The 19,446-nt window shown below is 39.7% G+C and overlaps 1 protein-coding gene across 4 annotated transcripts in view; it reads left to right on the forward strand.

Annotated features, from left to right (window-relative positions):
* The window catches only part of AFF2 (ALF transcription elongation factor 2), a 335,336-nt gene that overhangs the window by 228,836 nt on the left and 87,054 nt on the right, over positions 1 to 19,446 (forward strand). For all 4 annotated transcript variants that reach the window (XM_062006330.1, XM_062006333.1, XM_062006332.1 and 1 more), the window contains exon 8: positions 17,885 to 17,936. In XM_062006330.1, coding sequence (XP_061862314.1) covers positions 17,885 to 17,936 — 52 coding nt within the window. The remainder of the gene's footprint in view (positions 1 to 17,884; positions 17,937 to 19,446) is intronic.

The following is a 19,446-nucleotide window of genomic DNA, read 5'->3' on the forward strand; positions in this document are numbered from 1 at the left end:
AAATATCCTCCCATGATACAGGCGAAGCTCTCACTGGCCTGCATTCCATGTGCTCTGTGTCATTCCTGGAGATGGGGAATAGATGACCTTTAACTTGTGGAATATTTTGACTGTAGACATCTTGATATTGTGCTGTAGTTTTCCACTTATTCATTAGATCCTCCAGCCTTTGTGGTTTGTCACAGGTAAAATTATTTATCATCAGCTGTGATACTTTCTTGAAATCCTACTTGAAGAAATTTAGCTCAGTCTCTTTGCATTTGGGAGGAAATAAGGATCTAACTTAGTGTTTGCACTGTTGATACAAGTGGCCATGCCAGATGCATGGGTAGTTACTTGGGCATTTCTGGTAGATCCCACAGAAATGGAAGAGTGATGGGTTTTTTCAGGAGTTTGTGTGTAAGAATTTCAGCAACCAAATGACACCAAATTCTTCTTATGACTGGGAAGGGAACAAACTGCACTAACAATAGGATAATGGACCCTTTCACCTTCAGGTTATCAGTTCAAATTCAAGGCAGATTTGTAGTGAACAAAAGTCATAACGCTCTCAGAGCCATTCAGTGGTCTGTGAGAACTGAATTGAAGGTCTCAGTTGGAGTCTAGTGGATATGTGTCCAAATCCAGAAGCTGTAATCCTAATTGGCACCCTTGGTGATAGTGATGGCATAGAGATGGCAAGAACTGAATGGGCATACAGACTGAATTTACTCCTTTTGTTCAGAGCTGGTTTAAAGACTGATAGAGTAGATCACAGGATGCTTGTGTTACTGCTGCACACGATATGAATGTTTTCTGGATTGAGAAGGGACTGCAAACTTCAAAAGCATTCATGGAGTCTTAAGTCTCCTAAAAAGCCCTAAGCTAACTTTTTTTCATACAGAGAAAAAATTACTAGCAATGTTTGTTGAACTGGCTGAAGCTTCAAGGTGTCTAAACTAAAAAGGAAGAGGGAAAAATGTTTTAATTAAAAGTCAGAGAATACCAGGAAATTCAGTAGAGAGACTGTATGTACTGTTCCTTCTTATGACTGTTTAAACAGAACCAGATTCTGTGGTCTTTAAAATGTGTTTTCCTAGAAGAAATTTGCTGTTTCCTAATAAAAAGGAAAAAGAATAGCCCTAAAAAACCCAAAAGAATATGTCCCCAACTGACTGCCTGAAGCAGCTCTATGACCATGAGTATGTATTGTGATCAGAGACCATATATTGCTGAAACTCCTTGATGGAATGAGTTTTAATTTGGTTTACAGAAAGCTTTAGGGGATATGGCTCTCTACAAATGAGACCACAGGAGCTATAAAATGAAGGATGTCCTTCCTAATTAGAAACAGTGGAGCGGTCTGGTGTTCTTCGTAGTTATAGCCTCGTGGGTACTCTCTCACAAGTGAACTCTGGGCAATAGATGCTTTTCTAGTAACTGTTATCTGTCTTTTGACTGGAGTTTATCTGTCATCCAATTTTCTGTCTCCAGTTCTGAACATGCTTTTCTACATAGCTGCGGTAAACTCTGCACTAAAGTTTTGAATGGCTGCTGCTAAACAAACCTTCCTATGTCACTCCATGATTAGACACCACTACCAGAGTAATTTGTTTATTTTAAATACTAAGAAGTGATTCTTAAACTCACATGAATATGGCAGGCAGTTTAGGGGCTTCCTTTTTCAGAATGTAGCTGTACCAACTCTGTTTTGTCATTTCTGTTGAAATAAATGAGGGCTCTAAGAGGAATATAGATGGACTGAAATAATGTCACAGAATCATAGAGTGGTAGGGGTTGGAAGGGACCTTTAGAGATCATCCAGTCCAACCCCCCTGCCAAAACAAGTCCCACCTAGATCAGGTCACACAGGAACGTGTCCAGGTGGGTCTTGAAGACCTCCAAGGAAGAAGCCTTCACACCCTCCCTGGGCAGCCTGGGCCAGGGCTCCCTCACCCTCACAGTGAAATAGCTTTCTCTTATGTTTAAATGGAACTTTTTGTGTTCCAGCTTCTTCCCATTATTCCTTGTCCTGTCCTGGATAAAACAGAAAAAAAGGTGATGCCTCAACCTCCTGACATCCACCACTTAGATACTTGTAAATATTGAGATCCCCCCTCAAGTCTCCTCCAGACTAAACAGCCCCAGTTCCCACAGCCTTTCCTCATAAGGAAGATGTTCCAATCCCCTGATCATCTTGGTGGCCCTGTGCTGGACTCTTTCCGGCAGTTCCCTGTCCCTCTTGAGATGGGGAGCCCAGAACTGGACACAGTACTCCAGATAAGGCCTCACTAAGGCAGAGGACAGGGGGAAAAGAACCTCCCTCAACCTGCTGCCCACACTCTTCTTGATGCATCCCAGGATGCCATTGGCCTTCTTGGCCATGAGGGATTTATGGTAATGAAGTTCCATTTTCTAGACACAATTTTTAACAATAAAGCATTCATCAAACTGGGATCCAGCAGTTTGGACAAGAAAACAATACAGTTATTTCAACTATGGATGGAGAAAAAAAAATAGTGCCTGCAAATCTAATAGAGGGACATCTACAGCTTGTTGTTTGTGCCAAATGATAAAACCAAATTTAAGTGTAACTACAAAAGAGCATTAGGCATAAATGCACAGCAGTAAAAAAACCAGCCACAAAAGTATTTCCAAACTGCCTGGGATTGGAAAGCCGAGTGAGGGGCTGAGCTGGGAAGTATTCTGAGGCTGTGCTTAGGCAGCTGTAATTTGACTTTTTTAATTGTCAGTGAGTGAGGACGCCCAGGCTCTTAATTCATCAACATCTTTTCGCATAGACTTACATGGAGTAGGACCAATGACTGGTCCAGTGAAAGCTTTAATTTACTTGTGACATATTGTTTCCACTAGGATTTGTTGTAAATCAATCTGAGAACAATCACTAGGTGAAGAAAAGAGAGGAAAAAAAGCCAAAACGTTGCTCTGAAAGATAAGTTAAAAAATGAAAATTTAAAATCAGTCAAAATATTTATTTTGCTGCCCAGCACAAGGCATTACTGACAGAACAGAGCTGTGTTTTTAAGTGTGAATACTGTTTAGATTTTACCAGAATATATAACTGAACATGACCATCTTATTTTCGTGTAGTATTTCATGCTCTGGCTTTGTGGGGGAACTTTATGCCAGGAGAACTCACTGGAGACTGAGTGACAGATCAGGCTGTTGTCCCACATTCCCTTTCTACTAAATCACAGTTTTCTTTAGATGGAAGGTGGCTATTGTGAAGCTGTCAAACTGAGGAAAGTTAAATGGGCTGAAGTGAAGGCTCGTGTTAACAATAGCAGCTATCTCTGTCAAATGAAAGCTCAGCAGACAGTTACAAGGCAATTCGGCACTGATGGGTGGTCGATTAAAAACAACAAAAGGCAAGATGAATGAAAGGGGAAAATCCCTATTACTTTGTGGTAGGAGCAAGGGGAAAACCAAAAATAAAATAAAAAGCTCACCTCACCCAACCCCGTAGCAATTGGAACAGACTTGTAGTTAGCATGACCTTCATCATCTCAGATATGGCACAATAAAACTGACAAGATTATTTTCTCTTCAAGCAGTGCTGAGGTATTTTCATTGGCAAAAATCTGGAAAAGTAAAATAGATGCAGAGTTCAAGGCAACTGAAGAATTCTTGAATCTGATAACAGCTGGAACACAGTGCCACCAGGAAAAATAGCTGGGTTTGTGCTAAAAAAATTACAACTTGATCTTTTTTTTTAGTTTCACGTCTGAGATTTTGAAGGTTACCCGATAGACAACCAGGAGAGGATTAGAGAGAAATTATCTTTGAGCTCAAGGGAGCACCAATTTAAATTGAATTTGAGGTAGAACTTTTGCATTACCTTAGGAGATGAAAGGTAGTGTTGTGCCCTGATGGTTACCCAACTGCCTAAAAGTATGCATCAACTGGATTAGTCTGTAGATTAACAGCTCGAGCACCAAGTGCAAGGTGTACCATGCAATTTCCTCTTCGTGGGACTCATCCTATTTCTGTTAAACAACATCAAAACACAGCAAAAGTGGAGAGGGCTTTGCAGTTTGCATATTGGGCATAAGGTAAATATACACACTCATTGCTCAGAAGATAATTGCCAGTAAGACTTAGACTTGCTACAGCAGTTTAAGAAAGTAAAATGAGAAAGTACAAAAGGAATAGTATAGGGGGTGAGGGGGAAAAGGTACTTTATGTGCTTGGAACTGTCCCGAGAGAAGATCAAGTTTTAAAGCCCTAGTGTAATTTGATGGGGAGCAAACACTTAGACTCATTTAGATCCTATGAAATTTCCATTCCTTTTCTCACAATTTAAAGGCTAGGAGGCATTCCATGAAATTCAGAAAGCCAAGAAAAACAAATAGGTTCTTACATATCGTAGAATTAGGATTCAGGTTGCTGCCAAGAGTGGAGCCAAGGTTCAAAGAGAGTCTAAGTAAAGATTGGAATAAAGAATTTGGGAGACATATGTGCTCCGTGAGTATAATGAACCGACATCTCATTCCAGATATATTAGGAAAAATAATTCAGTACTTACAAATTGTTCTATTGAACAATCCTCCGTGACAAGATGCAGAACTAGATGTACCACAGACCTGATCCAGTCTGACAATTTTGACATATTATTATTCATTTTTCTAAAGTCATGATGTCATTGGGCTATATCAACGAAATCAAGTTGAGTCTGAGTCGCCCCTAGGTTTTGCCCTTTGATGAAAAGATTGAGTATCCACTGATCAGTTTTACATACTAATATTCGTGTTTATTTGTCCTATAATAACATTATGGTTGTCTAGTCATGGACAAAGAAACCAAGTGCCAGGCCTGGCATAAATGTACAAAAAAAGAGGCAAAACAAATGCTATTCTGGAACATTTCTGAAATGTTTTTAGCACTGAGAACCATGTCATGAGTTTCAAGGGTTTTTTTCAACAGTAATGTGTATTTAATCTCATAACTAAACGAATTTGATATCAAAGTAATATTAACCTACCTCTCAGAGAATGAACCACAATGTTCCTCAAAGGGTTTGCTGTACAGGAAGACCAGAGCCATCTCAAGATGACTTTAAGAGAGAGACACTCTCACTAGGATCAGAAACAAGATACTAAGTTGGAGGGTTTTCTCTCAGTAATTAGGCATAAATAGTGTCTGCGGGTATCTCTGATGTACCTTTTAAACCAATGGTAGAATATTCCTTGTTTGGTTCCTCCCAGTTTCATTCTTCTAACTTTGGAGATGGCTCTGCAAGCACAAATTAACAAATAGCTCAAAAGTAACCTAGGCTTCCTAGGGAATACCAAGAACTCAGAGAATTTGTACCTGGAATGTGTGTGAATATGGGGAAGTGGTAGCTTTTCCAGTTGCACCATTTGCAGTGATGCTGGAAAACATAACCTCTGCAGATATCAGCCCAAAGTGTGGTTTAACTGTGTGGCACAATTTATTGGGTAAACAAACTTTTGGTAGGAGCTAACTATATCAGAAAACATGTTTAACATGCACAGAAGGCAGTGTTAAATTGTTTCAGGGCCATAATTCAAATTACTGAGGAAAATTCTCCTGTAATACAGCCAGTGCAAGATTGGATCTGTAGCCAAGTACATCAACATAAATGTTCAGCTGTCTGGGGAAATACAAGTCTTACACTGTTACTTAGGGGAAAATGTGCACAGACATGGTGGAGCCCCTTATGAAACATCCTCATTTCGTTAAACAATAGGATCAAATTTTCAATCAGGTTATCAAGCATATTGCATTCTTCAAGCTTGCCAACCAAAGAGAAATATCAGCATGAAGACAGATATATTTTTACAGAATTAATGATGTATGAAATCTGGAAGTGGAAACACATATTTTCATTTTAGCCTCTAATTTTTCTTTTTACATTATAAGTGAAAGGAAATGCTTGAAAGTATTTGAAGTTATTCATATCTGTTTATCTTAGAGTGATTATCAGAGCAAACAGTGTCAGGCATTGTGTTTGGATCTGAGCCTGAAAAATAGTGTTTGCAGGAGCAAGGATTACTTGCATGAGGCAGTGTTTCCAGAGCTGTGCTTGGGACTTGATTTCTATCATGTGTATTTAGTATCTTATAAATCATCCAGATTCAGAAATCATTTTTTATTCATTTATCCAGTGTATTTATACTAGTTTTAGTTGTGCTTGGTTTTATTCCCTCTATTTATATTAGTTTTAGTACTGCTTCAATTAATCTGGTTTTGCATTTTTAGATTGATCAACAGAATGTTCATGTGAGGTTAGAACTGTTACTGAATTTCCCTTTGCAAAATCTGTATCAGATCTGTAGGGCAGGTGTGGATTCCCAATGTAGGATTTTTCAGCTACAGGAGAAGTGGCTTTAAAAACTGATCAGAAATTCAGGGCAGTGAAAATGAAGCTTACTTTCCCCAAGACTGCTTTATCTTTGCTTTCTATGGGGACTTTTGCGGACTGATCAGCCCTGAACTACCTTGTGTACCAAGCACAGTCGAGCAGTAAGTTTTGTAGAGATGTGAACCCCAATCCGTTCTCTCATGCACACGTAAGCCCCTGGTTCTTGCTCATCCTCTCTACGGCTGATTCCTGCTTATTTTTCACCATGTACCCTCAGCAGACCAGTACACGGGACTTTGCATCCCCTTTTGGAATCCTGCTTTGGTAATGCACACCTCCAAAAACCTCTCTTTAAGTCAAGTGCTAAGCTTAAGGCATTCTTTAAAAGTCTGAAACGTGACAAATTTTGCATTTGTCCATATGAACACTGTTTCTGAAGCTAAAGCTCCCCTTCTCCATAGCCTCACATATCACTGAAACCCATGTCATGGCTGCATTGTGTTGCTTTTTCTGTGTCTGCTACCAAAAGACCTTCACCTACCAGTCTTTTATTAAATATCTTGAGTCTTCCTTTTGAGCAAGTAAATAAATACTTTACAGTTTTATGAAGTTATTGTTCACTTGCACTGAAATGAAGCAGCTAGGCCTCTTTATGGGGTTACAGGATACTCATCCCAGACAATTCATTCTTGTGGACAAATTGACCCTAGGGATTCAAAAACCTCTCAACCTGAGATCACTATCGGAGAGTCTTTGTTGCCATTTCTCCACTCATCTCATTTACAATGAACTATTTAAAATACAAAGACGTTGGTCACACTACAATTTTTTTAGAGGCTAGTTTTGTGAAAGAAACTGAGCAGGCTTTGCCTTCAGCTTGCTGCTTGCCAAATGCTCTATCCTTTCTGTGAAGCGATGAGCAGATTGCAGCAGTGCTGAGATTTTGAGGATCTCTTGAGTTCATTCTAGGAGTCTGCAACTTTCCTCAAACTAGCAGATACTGTAATTTGAGTAAACTTCTAATAGCCAGTTAAAAAATGATATTTCTACTAAAGGAAAATCTGCCTTCTAGCAGGATGAAGAGACCATGCAGCTTTCCTAACCCTTCCAGTCTTCCTCTAAACCAAGACTGGCACAAGGGCATATTCTATAAAAGCACAGTGAGAAAAGCACTTGGTCTTACTTTGCCTGTGGCATTTTCTTCCTCCTTTTCTTCCACTTCTGCCTTCTATTTTCCACTGCTTTTTTATGGGATTTTCATAGACTTGTAGGACCATTTCTTTCTTTGTCTTCCTCTATTCCTTTTTACCCCATCTTCTTAACCAAGACATGACCCTAATGGCATCCATGTTTGAGTTTGAAAACTCTGATGATCCTAATACTAAAAAGAAATAGTTTTTACTAGACAAAATAGGTTTTCCCTTCTATATGTGCTTAAGATATGCCACATAGAATGCTATGAATTCATAGGAGGTGATTTGTCTGCACTGGAGACGCATTAACTGAGCAGTACACTTTTGCAGACCTGTGTTTGGTCTCAGAGCATAAACATATATTGGTTATGAACACTCTTCACAGACTTTGTTAAGGAATGGAGACTATGGAGGGAAATAGTTTTCATGTCAATTGTAGATGAGGTTGTTGAGCCTTGTTGTGGCTATAAGAGTTTAATGTAGGGAAATTATTTGTGAGCTGGGAATAAATTATCCTCTGTTGAACTTTTTTGTTAATTAACATCCTTCTCTCAGCATCTGAGGTCTGGGCAGCTCCTTTGATTTGTTCTCTCAGAGGTTTCTCTGAGACTTTTTTGGCTTTTCAGATCCACCCTTATTTGTGAAGGGTGCATAAAGTTGAGCCATCTTATGAAGACTTGAAAACTACCTCTTCCTGAGGTCCTGCCACAGGGAGGAGGCAGAGAACCCCCTCTGTGCTTTATCCTGCATATTGGAGGTGTAGGACACCCATTGTCCTCATTGTCTACTGCAAATGGGCTGTGGTTAGGAGAAGACAGGCAGATACCAGCCCAAACATCACCGCAGCTGATAGGGAAGGGCTGTGGGACACATTGCAGCTCTCATACTGGAACTAACTGTGCCCTTGGTGAGCTGCCTTGCTGCCTTGTCCCACTGCAGGCACTGAATGAGTTTCTAGTCCTCATCACCTCATTGCCCAGCTCTGCACAGTCTTAATACCCATGCTGGAGAGATACAGAGCTCATCTCAGTCTGTACTGCCTCTGTAAAGTGCCTCAAGGACTCAGTGTCAATCTTATGGCCAACACTAAAGTGCAGACTCTCTCCATGACACCAAACTTTGCAGACAGCAGTTTGAAATTAGAGGCAAATAGTTCAGATGGCAGAAAGAGATGCAAAAGTGCATCAGTATAAAGGTTTTCATGAATAAAAAAGCTGCTTCTACTCCCAACTATGTTATCAAAGCTTAAGATTTACCAGACAAATCTCATTCCCAATCTGAAGAAACAAACGAATTCTGCTCTCCAGATACAAAATTAATCTGTGTAAGGGGATACAGAACACAAGGATTTGCAAATGTCATGTTGGTAGAGACAGCTCATCAAACAGCTCCTTGAAGGACTCCCTTTGCTACCAGATTAAAAAAGGAATAAAATAATATAATCAATGAATAAAATTAATGTCCCTCCATATGCACTGCAGAATATTGGATAGATGAGCCAGTCCTGTTATTTGTTCCCTCTTGAACGAGTCTTTTTAATATATTTTCTGGTATGATTTTTTTTTTTTAAAGTCACCTTTGCAAGTTGCTGTAGAATTATTAATCATTGTTTAACTGTGTGCTAAGTTCCCAAAGCCTTTGTGTGTAAATATGCCAACTGAAGGCTTGTTTACCAGAGAAAATACTGGTGCTCTGGCTTGGAGACAGTTTTAATCAAATATGGTTGCAGTAAGCAGGTGTTTTTCATGTGGAATGTATTGGAAATGAGTATGTATCACAGAAATGGCTCTTGGACTATATATTGTTCTTGATAAATAGCAGAATCCAAACTTACATCAGCCATTGCAGTTGATCAAAAGGAAAATAGTAAGAGCTTTCTGCACACTGACAGAATTTGGCACTCTGGAAAAGGTGTGTTGTGTTCTTCAAGGTTTTGAAGAGTACAAATTTTACACTGGTGTTTTTAGGAACTGCTATTAGTCTCTGTATTTTTGTTAGTATGGTATTGTTATTAGTACCTCTATTTTTCCTGGGCCTATGCTTTCCTTTGTTCTTGTCTCTCTGCTCTATTTTTCCCCCCTTTTTGCTTCAATGGTACATCATTCTCAGGCCTTGCCAAACAGAGAGGTCGGTACGTTGTGCTGAGGAGTCATTGGACAGTGAGGGAAACACAATGTAATAGCAATTTCACTTTTCAGACAGAGGGCATAAATGATGGTGTTACTGTTCCTAAGACAAAATTCCAACTTACCAGCTTGAAACACAAAGATGCTGCCTTCTTTTGACTTTTAAAACTGCTTATTATGCTGTTAAAATATTTTGTCCTGATTCTATTGGAAGCATTCTTTGGCAGCAGAATTGGGCCTCATTAAGGATGTGAGTTTATTGGATATGCTACGGTATTATTCATGCTCAAGATACAGATTTCTACCTACACTTATACAGATAATATTTGGCAATAGATTTCTGCCTCCTCCCAAAGTTCTTGTCTCAGCTTTAATGAAAAACAAGATGCCTGTCAACAGAGCAATACTTACAATGCACTTAGTAGCAAGTTAATATTTTAGTTGCCTTGAAGAGCTTTTTATACATAGAGATTAATGGATGGTTAGATAAAGAAATTCTTCTGCTGAAAGAATTAATTTTGCTTAATCTTTTTGAAATTAAGAGATGATATAGAGCGATGAGTAATGAAGTGCACTCTCTGATTGTGAGGTACCTAATAGATAACCACAGGGGTTACTTCTGTCTCACCAGCTGTAATTACACTAATTACTGATATGGTGCCAGGAACACTAAGGCAGGCTGAGTGTGACAACACAAAATGGAGTGTTTCTTAGCAAGCCATCTTTCTCCATCAGCTGGGCCAAAGGGAGGCTGACTGTGTTGTGAGGTTAACATGTGCCTTCTCCTGCACGAGGGAAGAGACCAGATACCTCTGTTGATCACAGGCTTTTTTTAGCAGGCAAGACATAAAACTTTGCTTCAGTCCTTTCCAAGGGAAGGCACATTCAGGCCAGGGGCTGAAGGCTTGATCTATACCTTAAGCAAATTAGTCCTATTCAGACCACTGAAACTACTCAGATAAGTAGAAGTTACTCCTGTGAGTAAGAGTTTTCCAGATTGACCTCATCATCGCCAAGAATGTAATGTAAGAAAATGGTAGATGAGGAGAAGGAAAAATTAATAAGCTGTATTTAAGTATGTATAAAATTGCTGGACAAGTGGCCTCTACTATTAAGGTAAATGGTGCTTGTAAATTCCATTTAATCTTCTGAGATTTTCTCTTGCAGTAACTCTTTAACAATATCTCAGAGGAAATATTTTAAAGATGACTTGCACATTTCAGCAAAGGAATGAATATCGGGTTTCAAGATTTATCAATGGGATGTTTTAAAACAAAAGATCTTCTTTTTTTCCTTTGGAATTACTCTGCCATTTATTTTAATTTCCCCAGGTTTTTTGTCCACTGTATTACAGACTACTCTGGGGAAATCTATTAGATGTTTTCACACACGTAAGCCCCTTCCTTCCCCCTCGATAAATGATAAAATTGTGCTCCAGTGTGTGCAACACATTCTCGAAATACATCTGAATTCTATTATACAGTTTGTCATTTGCATGATGCCTTTTGAGTTACCACTCTCGGAGAAGCCTTATAGACTACAGAGAAATGCACTAGGAAAATGAAAAACCATTCAGTATAAGGTCCACAGGGTAAACCAGCAGAGATTGTGTTGCACTGATGGCCTTATTTCCAGGAAAGTTCAGGGATAGAAAAGGTTGCATCTCAGTGCCTGGACAGTGTTCCCTCTACATAGGTACTGCTACAACAAGAGTGTAACAAGGGCTTCATGGCTCAGGATAGTAATGTAATAATACATTTCTCAACTCAGGAGATATTTATTTCATTCCTGCCTCTTCTGGATTTAAGTTGTATTAAGTATCACAAGTGAAATTGGCTATAATGATCTAAGCTCTGTTTTTAATGTTGAACAGAATAACTAGTTGCAGCACATGCTACACAAGTCACACAAACCTCCATTTAAAATTGGCCTTTTCTATCAGTGGAACGTTAAAGCAGGAGGGAACTCTTTCCTTGGAGAGAACTCACATCCTCTGTATACTTCCCAAAACACTTTCTGTGCTTTGCTGTGTCTTTTGTCTCACTAGGCACAGTTTCATCCTTACCTTTTCTTTCAGCCAAATTTAAGCAATAACTCCAATAACAGGACAAAAGCATGGTTTGCCCATTGAAGTTGCAAGGACAACAGTACAGATTTACAACATGAACTGGGCTAAATATTTTGAAAAGCAAGAATCTTATATATTCCAGAGTTACAAGCAAACATGTCAAGGAAAGAATGTTGTGTCTATGTGTCCAGTTAGACTATTGCCTATCCTTCCTGCAGAGGCATCCTTTGTGTTTGTTGTAATATGACCTAGATGATGCATTTTGTACATATATAGTTTAACATGAGCCAGTTGATTTTCTGGACACCTTAGGATTAGGGCATTGCCCAGTATTCCCTTTGCTGTCTACTTGCAACCTTTTCTTCCCTTTTCTCTATCTTTTCCATTCCCACAAGGCTTTTTTTTTATGTTTCAGTGGAACTCTCGTGCAGTGGTGAACTGATCATAGAGCAAATTAGAAGTGCAGAACCTCATTCTATTTAGACTGCCTTTTAAGCACCTCCTCCTCAATGAAGCTGTTTCATCAAACCTGTAAGATCTTTATATAAACACAGTGTACTCCTGTCACAGTCCTGCACAACCAGAGCCAGAAGAAATGCGTAGCATTCTCAGAAGATTTCTGAGAATGGACCTTACTCATTGTAAAAAGCACTTAAATATGTTATGCATGAAACAAATATATTTCCTCACTTGCCCATTCTCAGGATCCCAAACCTGGTCTGGTTTGCACAAAATACCTTCAGAACTCAACAGTCAGGGTGGCCTATAAGTCTAATTTCAGTGTGCATGCAGCTGAGCTTGGTGACACCCCAAGAAGTTTCAGCCCAGACCCCAGAGCTGTGCTGAGGTTCTGCTGCTTTTGCTGCTCCCAGCACTGATGGGTGGGAAAATCTATTTCTGTAACCCCAGAAGTCTCAAGTCCTAAGTCATCTTGCTCTGCAGCTTTGACTTCTTGTTATTTATGATTTCTCTGAAGCAGTTAAAAAAATGTGAATGGACTCACATTTTGACTAACTCATGCTGTAAGAACTGTTGGGAGCAGCTCCATGACTCAGTCAAGCTGAACATGGACAGGAAAAAGGTGTAAAACAGGGTCTGTCCCACTGAGAAACAGAAGCCATGATGGGACTTGCATAGTCTTTTGACATTGTCTGTTAAAAGAGCAGCTACAGACAGGTTCCTGATTTTGTCTAAAATGGCTTCTTATCATGGCAAATTTTAAATGATATTATTAGAAAATGTGTGAAGAGTCAAAGAGAGACGAAAACTTTTCACTTGCTATGCCAAAATCACAATAAACTGCTCTGAAAAGAGCTCCTTTTGATTTTGGTCCATCTCATCATCTTCTGAGGCCCAGTACCAGTTGAAGGGTCCAAAAGCTAATATTTTGTTGTTATTATTTCTAGTGAGACTCTTACAGAACTCATCCTAATAAAGCCTGCATTCAGCCATTTGTCTAGTTCAATTTGTAATGCAGGAACAATCTGCTTTGGGAGCCAATTCATCCCTTGAGAAAGTGAGTATTGTAGTCAGTCAATGAGATTGCCCCAACTTACATGACAGATAAATGTGTTGCTTTGTCCTGACAGAAATGCTTTGCAATAATTTCATATTCCAAATTATAAACCTCTGAAAATTGAGATTTTAATAAATGTGCTGACACAACTTCAACTGTTAGAGTAAATGGCATTGCTCTAATAATGAAATAAAAAACCCTGCTTAATCCTGTTCTTTCCCTAAAGTGGCATTTTGCATTAGATATGGATGAAAAGACAAACAAGTACATGTATATTCAATAATAATGTCAACTGGGTCAGAAAAGAATAGGAAATAAAATGAATTCATAACACCTCTGGAGATGGCTTTCTGATACAGTCGCTTTTTCTCTTTGATTTGCCCTCATTGACAGGCTTCATTGTAACTATAACACATCTACCAAGCTGGCCTTTATTAACAGCTGGCCTGATCTTCATAACAAACACATACTTTGTCATCTTCAGTCTGGGAGTTCCTGAGGTTAACCATTAGAGTAGAGCAGAGTAGATCATATGCGCATTTACAGGGATCTCTCACTCTAGAGAGCCTCCTTTCACATTCAGTGTTTGAGAGCTGTAGATACAGAGCTCTTCTGTCTCAGGGCTTTGAACCTGAAATGGGTTACCTCTCTAGATATGACAATGAAATAGTCACCTTGGATTAAGGTTGCTGGCAATCTTAAAAAGCCCTTATTGGGCTTTGAGTGTGATCAGATGGTACTTGCTTATAAATGAGAGTTAATAGAAACATTAAATGGTACAAGCTACTGTGACCCATGTCTTCAGAATATTAAACACGTTTTTAAATTGTGGAAGACCATCTAGTCCTCTGCTTTCTGTAAAATATTACCTCTGCTAACCAATAGCCTCTGGGAACAGGTTATTTAAACTCTTCAGCGTTCTACTTTCATTTGCACATACCGTGTATTTTTAATTTATTCCCTCCCTTCTCTGGCCACCATATATTTATTGTTGATACCATACTCGGTTTCTCTTTAATTATTCCATCTGCCAGGAGCCTGTGATGCATTTTAGAAGCTGTGTGGTTTAGTTGTTTAACCTTTGAGTTTTGTGACTGAACGGGCTGACATAGTCTTCATTTAGCAGAACAGGCCAAGAAGAATTATATACTCCAAGTGATAAGCTTGGAACTGCTAAAGAAATACCAAAATCCAATTCTTTTCCTCTCTCTAGTCGTCTAAACATCCATTAGTCTCTTGAAGGGAACTCATAAATCCTGCAAATTTAGTTTATCTGAAACCAACTCCAACAGTTGTCCTTCCTACTAATCATGTTTTATATCCATTTTATATTTTTCAATATTCAATAAACATGTCTTGCACTTACTTGTTAGAAAGTGTCTGCAGTACAGGCTGCATGAGGACAGTTATTAGTCAGCTGCTTCAGATGGTTGTTTGGTTAGTTTAGTAAGTGCATTCATTCATCTTTTTTATGCTTTCTCCTTTACTCTTTCCATTTATCCAATATGGAATTTCCTTTGTCCTTTCTGGTTTATTTCTACCAGGATGTGTCAAAAAGGAATTTAACATGTAACAAATGAAAAAAAAAACCCAAACCAATAGCTGGAAAGAAAAAAAAAAGCCACCACTCTTTGGGCTTTGTTCATGAAAAGATCCTTTGCATTATGGCCTCTTAGATCTGCATTAAAAAATAATAATAGAGCACATTATCTAGCAGCTCTGCTTTAAAGCAGTGGATAATTTACACATTAAAGTGAGATGTAGGTTTAAAAGTAGGTGTGTAGGAATGAATTAAAGTTAAGAATCAGAATGATGTAGCCCTGTATGAAGATGGTCTCAGTTTCCTGGGGGTATTGTCCTGGTGTGAAATGAGACTTCCAGATAACAATCTGGGACTGTGGATAGATCAAGGGACGGCGATACATTGAAAATGGCACAGCAAGAAATGACACTGGGGAAACAAATGAATGTGTCTACTAGATAAACAACATTCAAAGTTCCTGTTCATCACCAAAGTCCAGGCCTCTAAAGATCAGTATTTCCTGAAAAAATCTGTATTGAGTTTACATGGCAAGGTTTTGGTATTGGGAGGAGCTTCAGGGGTGGCTTCTGTGAGAAGATCCCAGAAGCTTCCCCTGTGTCTGACTGAGCCAATGCCAGTTTGCTCTGTCACTGCCCAGGGCTGAGCCCGTCAGTGATGGTGGTAGAGCCTCAGGGATAAGAGATCTAAGAAAAAATTGCTGCACAACAGCAGCTGGAGAGAGGAGTGAGAATAAGTGAGAGCAGCAACTCTGCAGACACCGAGGTCAGTGAAGAAAGAGCGGAGAAGGTACTCCAGGCTCAGAGTTGAGGTTCCCTTGCAGCCCGTGGTACAGTACATGGTGAGATCTCGCCCTTGCAGCCATGGTGGAGGCTACAGTGGAGCGGAGACCCACCTGCAGCCCAGGCAGAACCCCATGCTGGAGGAAGGGAATGACTGAAGGAGACTGTGATGCTGTGGAGAGCCTGTACTGGAGCAGGCTCCTGTCAGGACGAACCTATGACCCCATGGAGAGAGGGAAGCTCGTGTTGGAGCAGGCTTATTGGCAGGACTGATCTCACTGTGGGGGACACATGCTGGAGCAGTCTGTTCCTGAGGGACTGTGCCCTGTGGAAAAGACTCACACTGGAGAAGTTCATGGAGGACTGTCTCCTGTGGGAGGGATCTCACGTTGGAGCAGGAAAAGAGTATGAGTCCTCACCCTGAGGAGGAAGGAGTGTCAGAGACAACATGTGATGAACTGGCCACAACCCTGATTCCCTGTCCTCCTGTTCGACTCAGGGGGAGGAGGTGGAGAAACTGGAGGAAGAGAGGGGTGGGAGGAAATTTTTAAACGATTTAGTTCTATTTCTCATTACCCTACTCTGGTTTGATTATTAATACATAAGTTTCCCCAAGATTACTCTGTTTTGCCTGTGATGGTAACTCCTGAGTGATCTGCTAGTCCTTATCGTGACGTATGAACTTTTTGTTGCATTTTCCCTCCTGTCCAGCTGAAGACAGTGATAGAGCAGCTTTGATGGGCACCTGGCATCCGTCCAAGGTCAACCCACCACCAACCCTTCTTTTAGAAGACCTTTTTTTTGCCATGCTACAGTCTTACTTTTATGGGTTCACGTATTACAGGGACGCATCTGCCATCTATCAAGACATTAATGACTAGTAGTTATGTGCCCAGATGCTTTGTAACCACTGAGCTGCCCGACAACAGAGGTCACCAAAAGACAGATGACTAACAAACCCATTTAAAGACCTTTTTGCACTTTCTCTTTTTAAGTGCATCAGCAGAGCTTCGAACCTTCTGATATTCCCACGTTGATATTATTGTCCCCTCTATAAAACTCCTTATACCAGGAGGCTTCCATGATTTACTGGGAGTCTTCAAACAAAAAAAATCTTCCTAACAGAACATCCATTGATTGCCAGAGTTATTTTAAGGGTAACAATAAAAAATCATAGACTTCAGGCTCCATCAAGGCAGAAAGGAAACAGTAATTGCAATTTGCAGGCATCCTGCTGTGGGTAAAGGAGCTTGAGCTGGGAGAAAGGAGACTCGGCAGTTGTAGTGCCTGTCGCAGCAGAACTGGGTGAGATGTGCTGATTCATTCATACGTCATCCTGCAACAAGAGAATTTATCAAGGTGAAAAGATGGGTGTGAGGTAGAAGTTTGTCCAAAGGAATATCAGCTCTGAGGAGGACCACGAGATAAAAGCATGACTATATGGGATGATGTACAGGAGTGTGTTTGGTGGCTGCTAGTCACATCTGTCTAGGTAGACCTCAAAAGAAGAGACCTTTCCTGCAAAGGTGTAACGGCAAATAGCATGATTTCTTACCCCATGTGTTTCATCATACCCAAGTATTGGATTAAACAAAACCAAGTATACAAGTGTTAATGTAGTAATATGCGTTATTCAACTCTTCTGACAAAGAAAAGCAAGTAGGCATTGGAATGGGCACATCTTTTAGGAGGTTCCTTCTCCTTTAAGCAAGTGGAGGAGCAGTCATGTGAGATTCCCTTGTCTTTAAAAAAAAAATAGCAATATAAATTAGCAGATTCCTACCTTGGAAAATATTTGCTCTGCATTCAGAGACTGTCAACTGTGACAGTCATCATTTCACCACCAAACCTCAACAAACCTTCGTGTCTTCTCGCTGCCCTCCACTCTGCGTTTTCAGTTTGATAAGTTAGGGATTGGTCCCAGCCTCAAAGATCTGTGATGCCCTAGATCAAGAATGTAATGCAGCAGACTTTTCCTCAATTTTTAGCAGTCTCAAAGCTGAATTCCCCTTTCACATACTGGTTTAGAAAGACACATAGGTGTATATGAACTAATCACTGTGAGACTGTGCAAATAAAAGAGGACATTAATGAGAAGCTGATTGCCAAACTTTATGATGGATGAGTCTGAAAGCAATTTGTTCTTACCTAGCATCACACAGGACAAATATATACACACATATATGGTGTATTCATCAGTTTACTTATCACAGATCTGAATTTGCTGCTATTGAAAGGAGTCTTTCCTTTGAGTTCTCTGAAGGGTAGATTCAGTCTGTTGTATCTAAAGCTAATTCATTACATTTAATTCTGTATTGTCTCTCTTTTTTTCAGGATGCTTGAGGATGATCTGAAGCTCAGCAGTGATGAGGATGACAACGAACAGGTAAATACATCTGATGCAAGTGTTTGGAACATATAACCTGACAAAGTTGTTTCATCAATTGGATATGATTACATGTTGGTTTACTATATTTGCATCAAAAGAATTTTGGAGTGCTGCAGAATCCATGAGCTTAAATCTTGCTTGTGCATCGAACCTCTGTGGGAGGAAACAATCTCAAATAGGAGTGTATTTGCTGAACTGACTTTGTGAAGTGGATAAACCAAAACATGCTTTACTAGCCTTGGAATAAGAGACCATATATGGCATCACCTAGGAACAGCTAACATGCTCTCGTTTTCTGTCCTCCATTGTACCAAACCAATTGTGAAACAGTCTCCACTTGTTTCACACCTGGTTTCTGAAATGAGTGACCTTTTTGAAAGTGGGTATAAAGTGATTGCATCAGACCACCAACACAATGGCAGAGCTGGTTTGTGCTTTCCAGTTCATTTCTGTAATTGCACCCAAGAAGATGGGGTCTGTAAGTTTTGTTCCAGTCAGTGAGGAAAGGGCTGGGAGTCCACAGTCAGTAATCCAGTGATTCTCATTTGTGAGACGGAGAATCCTCAGCTTCTAGTAGTAAATCAGTGCTGAAAGTCTTTCAGCCTGCTTGGGACTTTAACAAAGAATCATTTTCAGAAAACTAATTCATGTAATTCTCTATCCTTCCCACTTTATAAATATTTATGGATAATGATGGGAAATAAAGCTGGTTGAATTCATATTCTCAACGTTCTTAGGAAAAAAAAAAGGTACTTTGGGTTAAATTCATCCTTCATGTTACTTTATATATGCAATAGGCTGAAATGTTTCAATGGCAGCATAATGCTATAATTCAGCGTAAGATCATCTGTTCAGCCTGGGAAATGTTAATTATAAGTCAGTCTTTTCTTCTTATTTATTTTTAAACCACCTAAATGTTCTCCTTCAACCTACCTAATCTGTCTTTTAGGGTCATGCCAGGGGACGTATACCTTTTGGTGTCAGTTGACCCCTCAGTCATACAAATCAGTGTTTCTTAGCACTGACTTAGACTTGTGCTCTCATTTGAAGCCAAAGGATCAAAAGCCCGTGCTTGTGCAATGCACCGTTGTGCAAACAGGGGCTTATGAAACCAGCAGGTTTTCTAATCTATTTGAAAGTTACCCAAATGGTCCTGTAAAATGACATAGTGATACTGAGATGCCCAAAATAGAGAAATGGAAATATATTATCAGGAAGGTGTTACTTTTGTTTTCCTACGGTAGCACTTTTCTAGTGACTGCAGTAGAATTATCCCAAATTTGCACAACCTACACTGCTAAGATGAAATCATGTATCATTGCTGAATGAAATGCCTGGAGCAGCATTTGCTGGTATCAAATGGAAGCCCTCACTGACTTGAAAAGAGTCATCTCTGATGTTAATCCTGAGCAGGAAAGATATGATTGTGTCTACACTTCACAGTGCATTATTGATAGCTCTCAAAACATCACTGTTTTAGTGTGGTCCATGTGTGCCTCTTACCCAA

This window comes from Colius striatus, chromosome 13 (genome assembly GCF_028858725.1).
Source record: "Colius striatus isolate bColStr4 chromosome 13, bColStr4.1.hap1, whole genome shotgun sequence".
NCBI classification, from domain to species: Eukaryota; Metazoa; Chordata; class Aves; order Coliiformes; family Coliidae; genus Colius; species Colius striatus.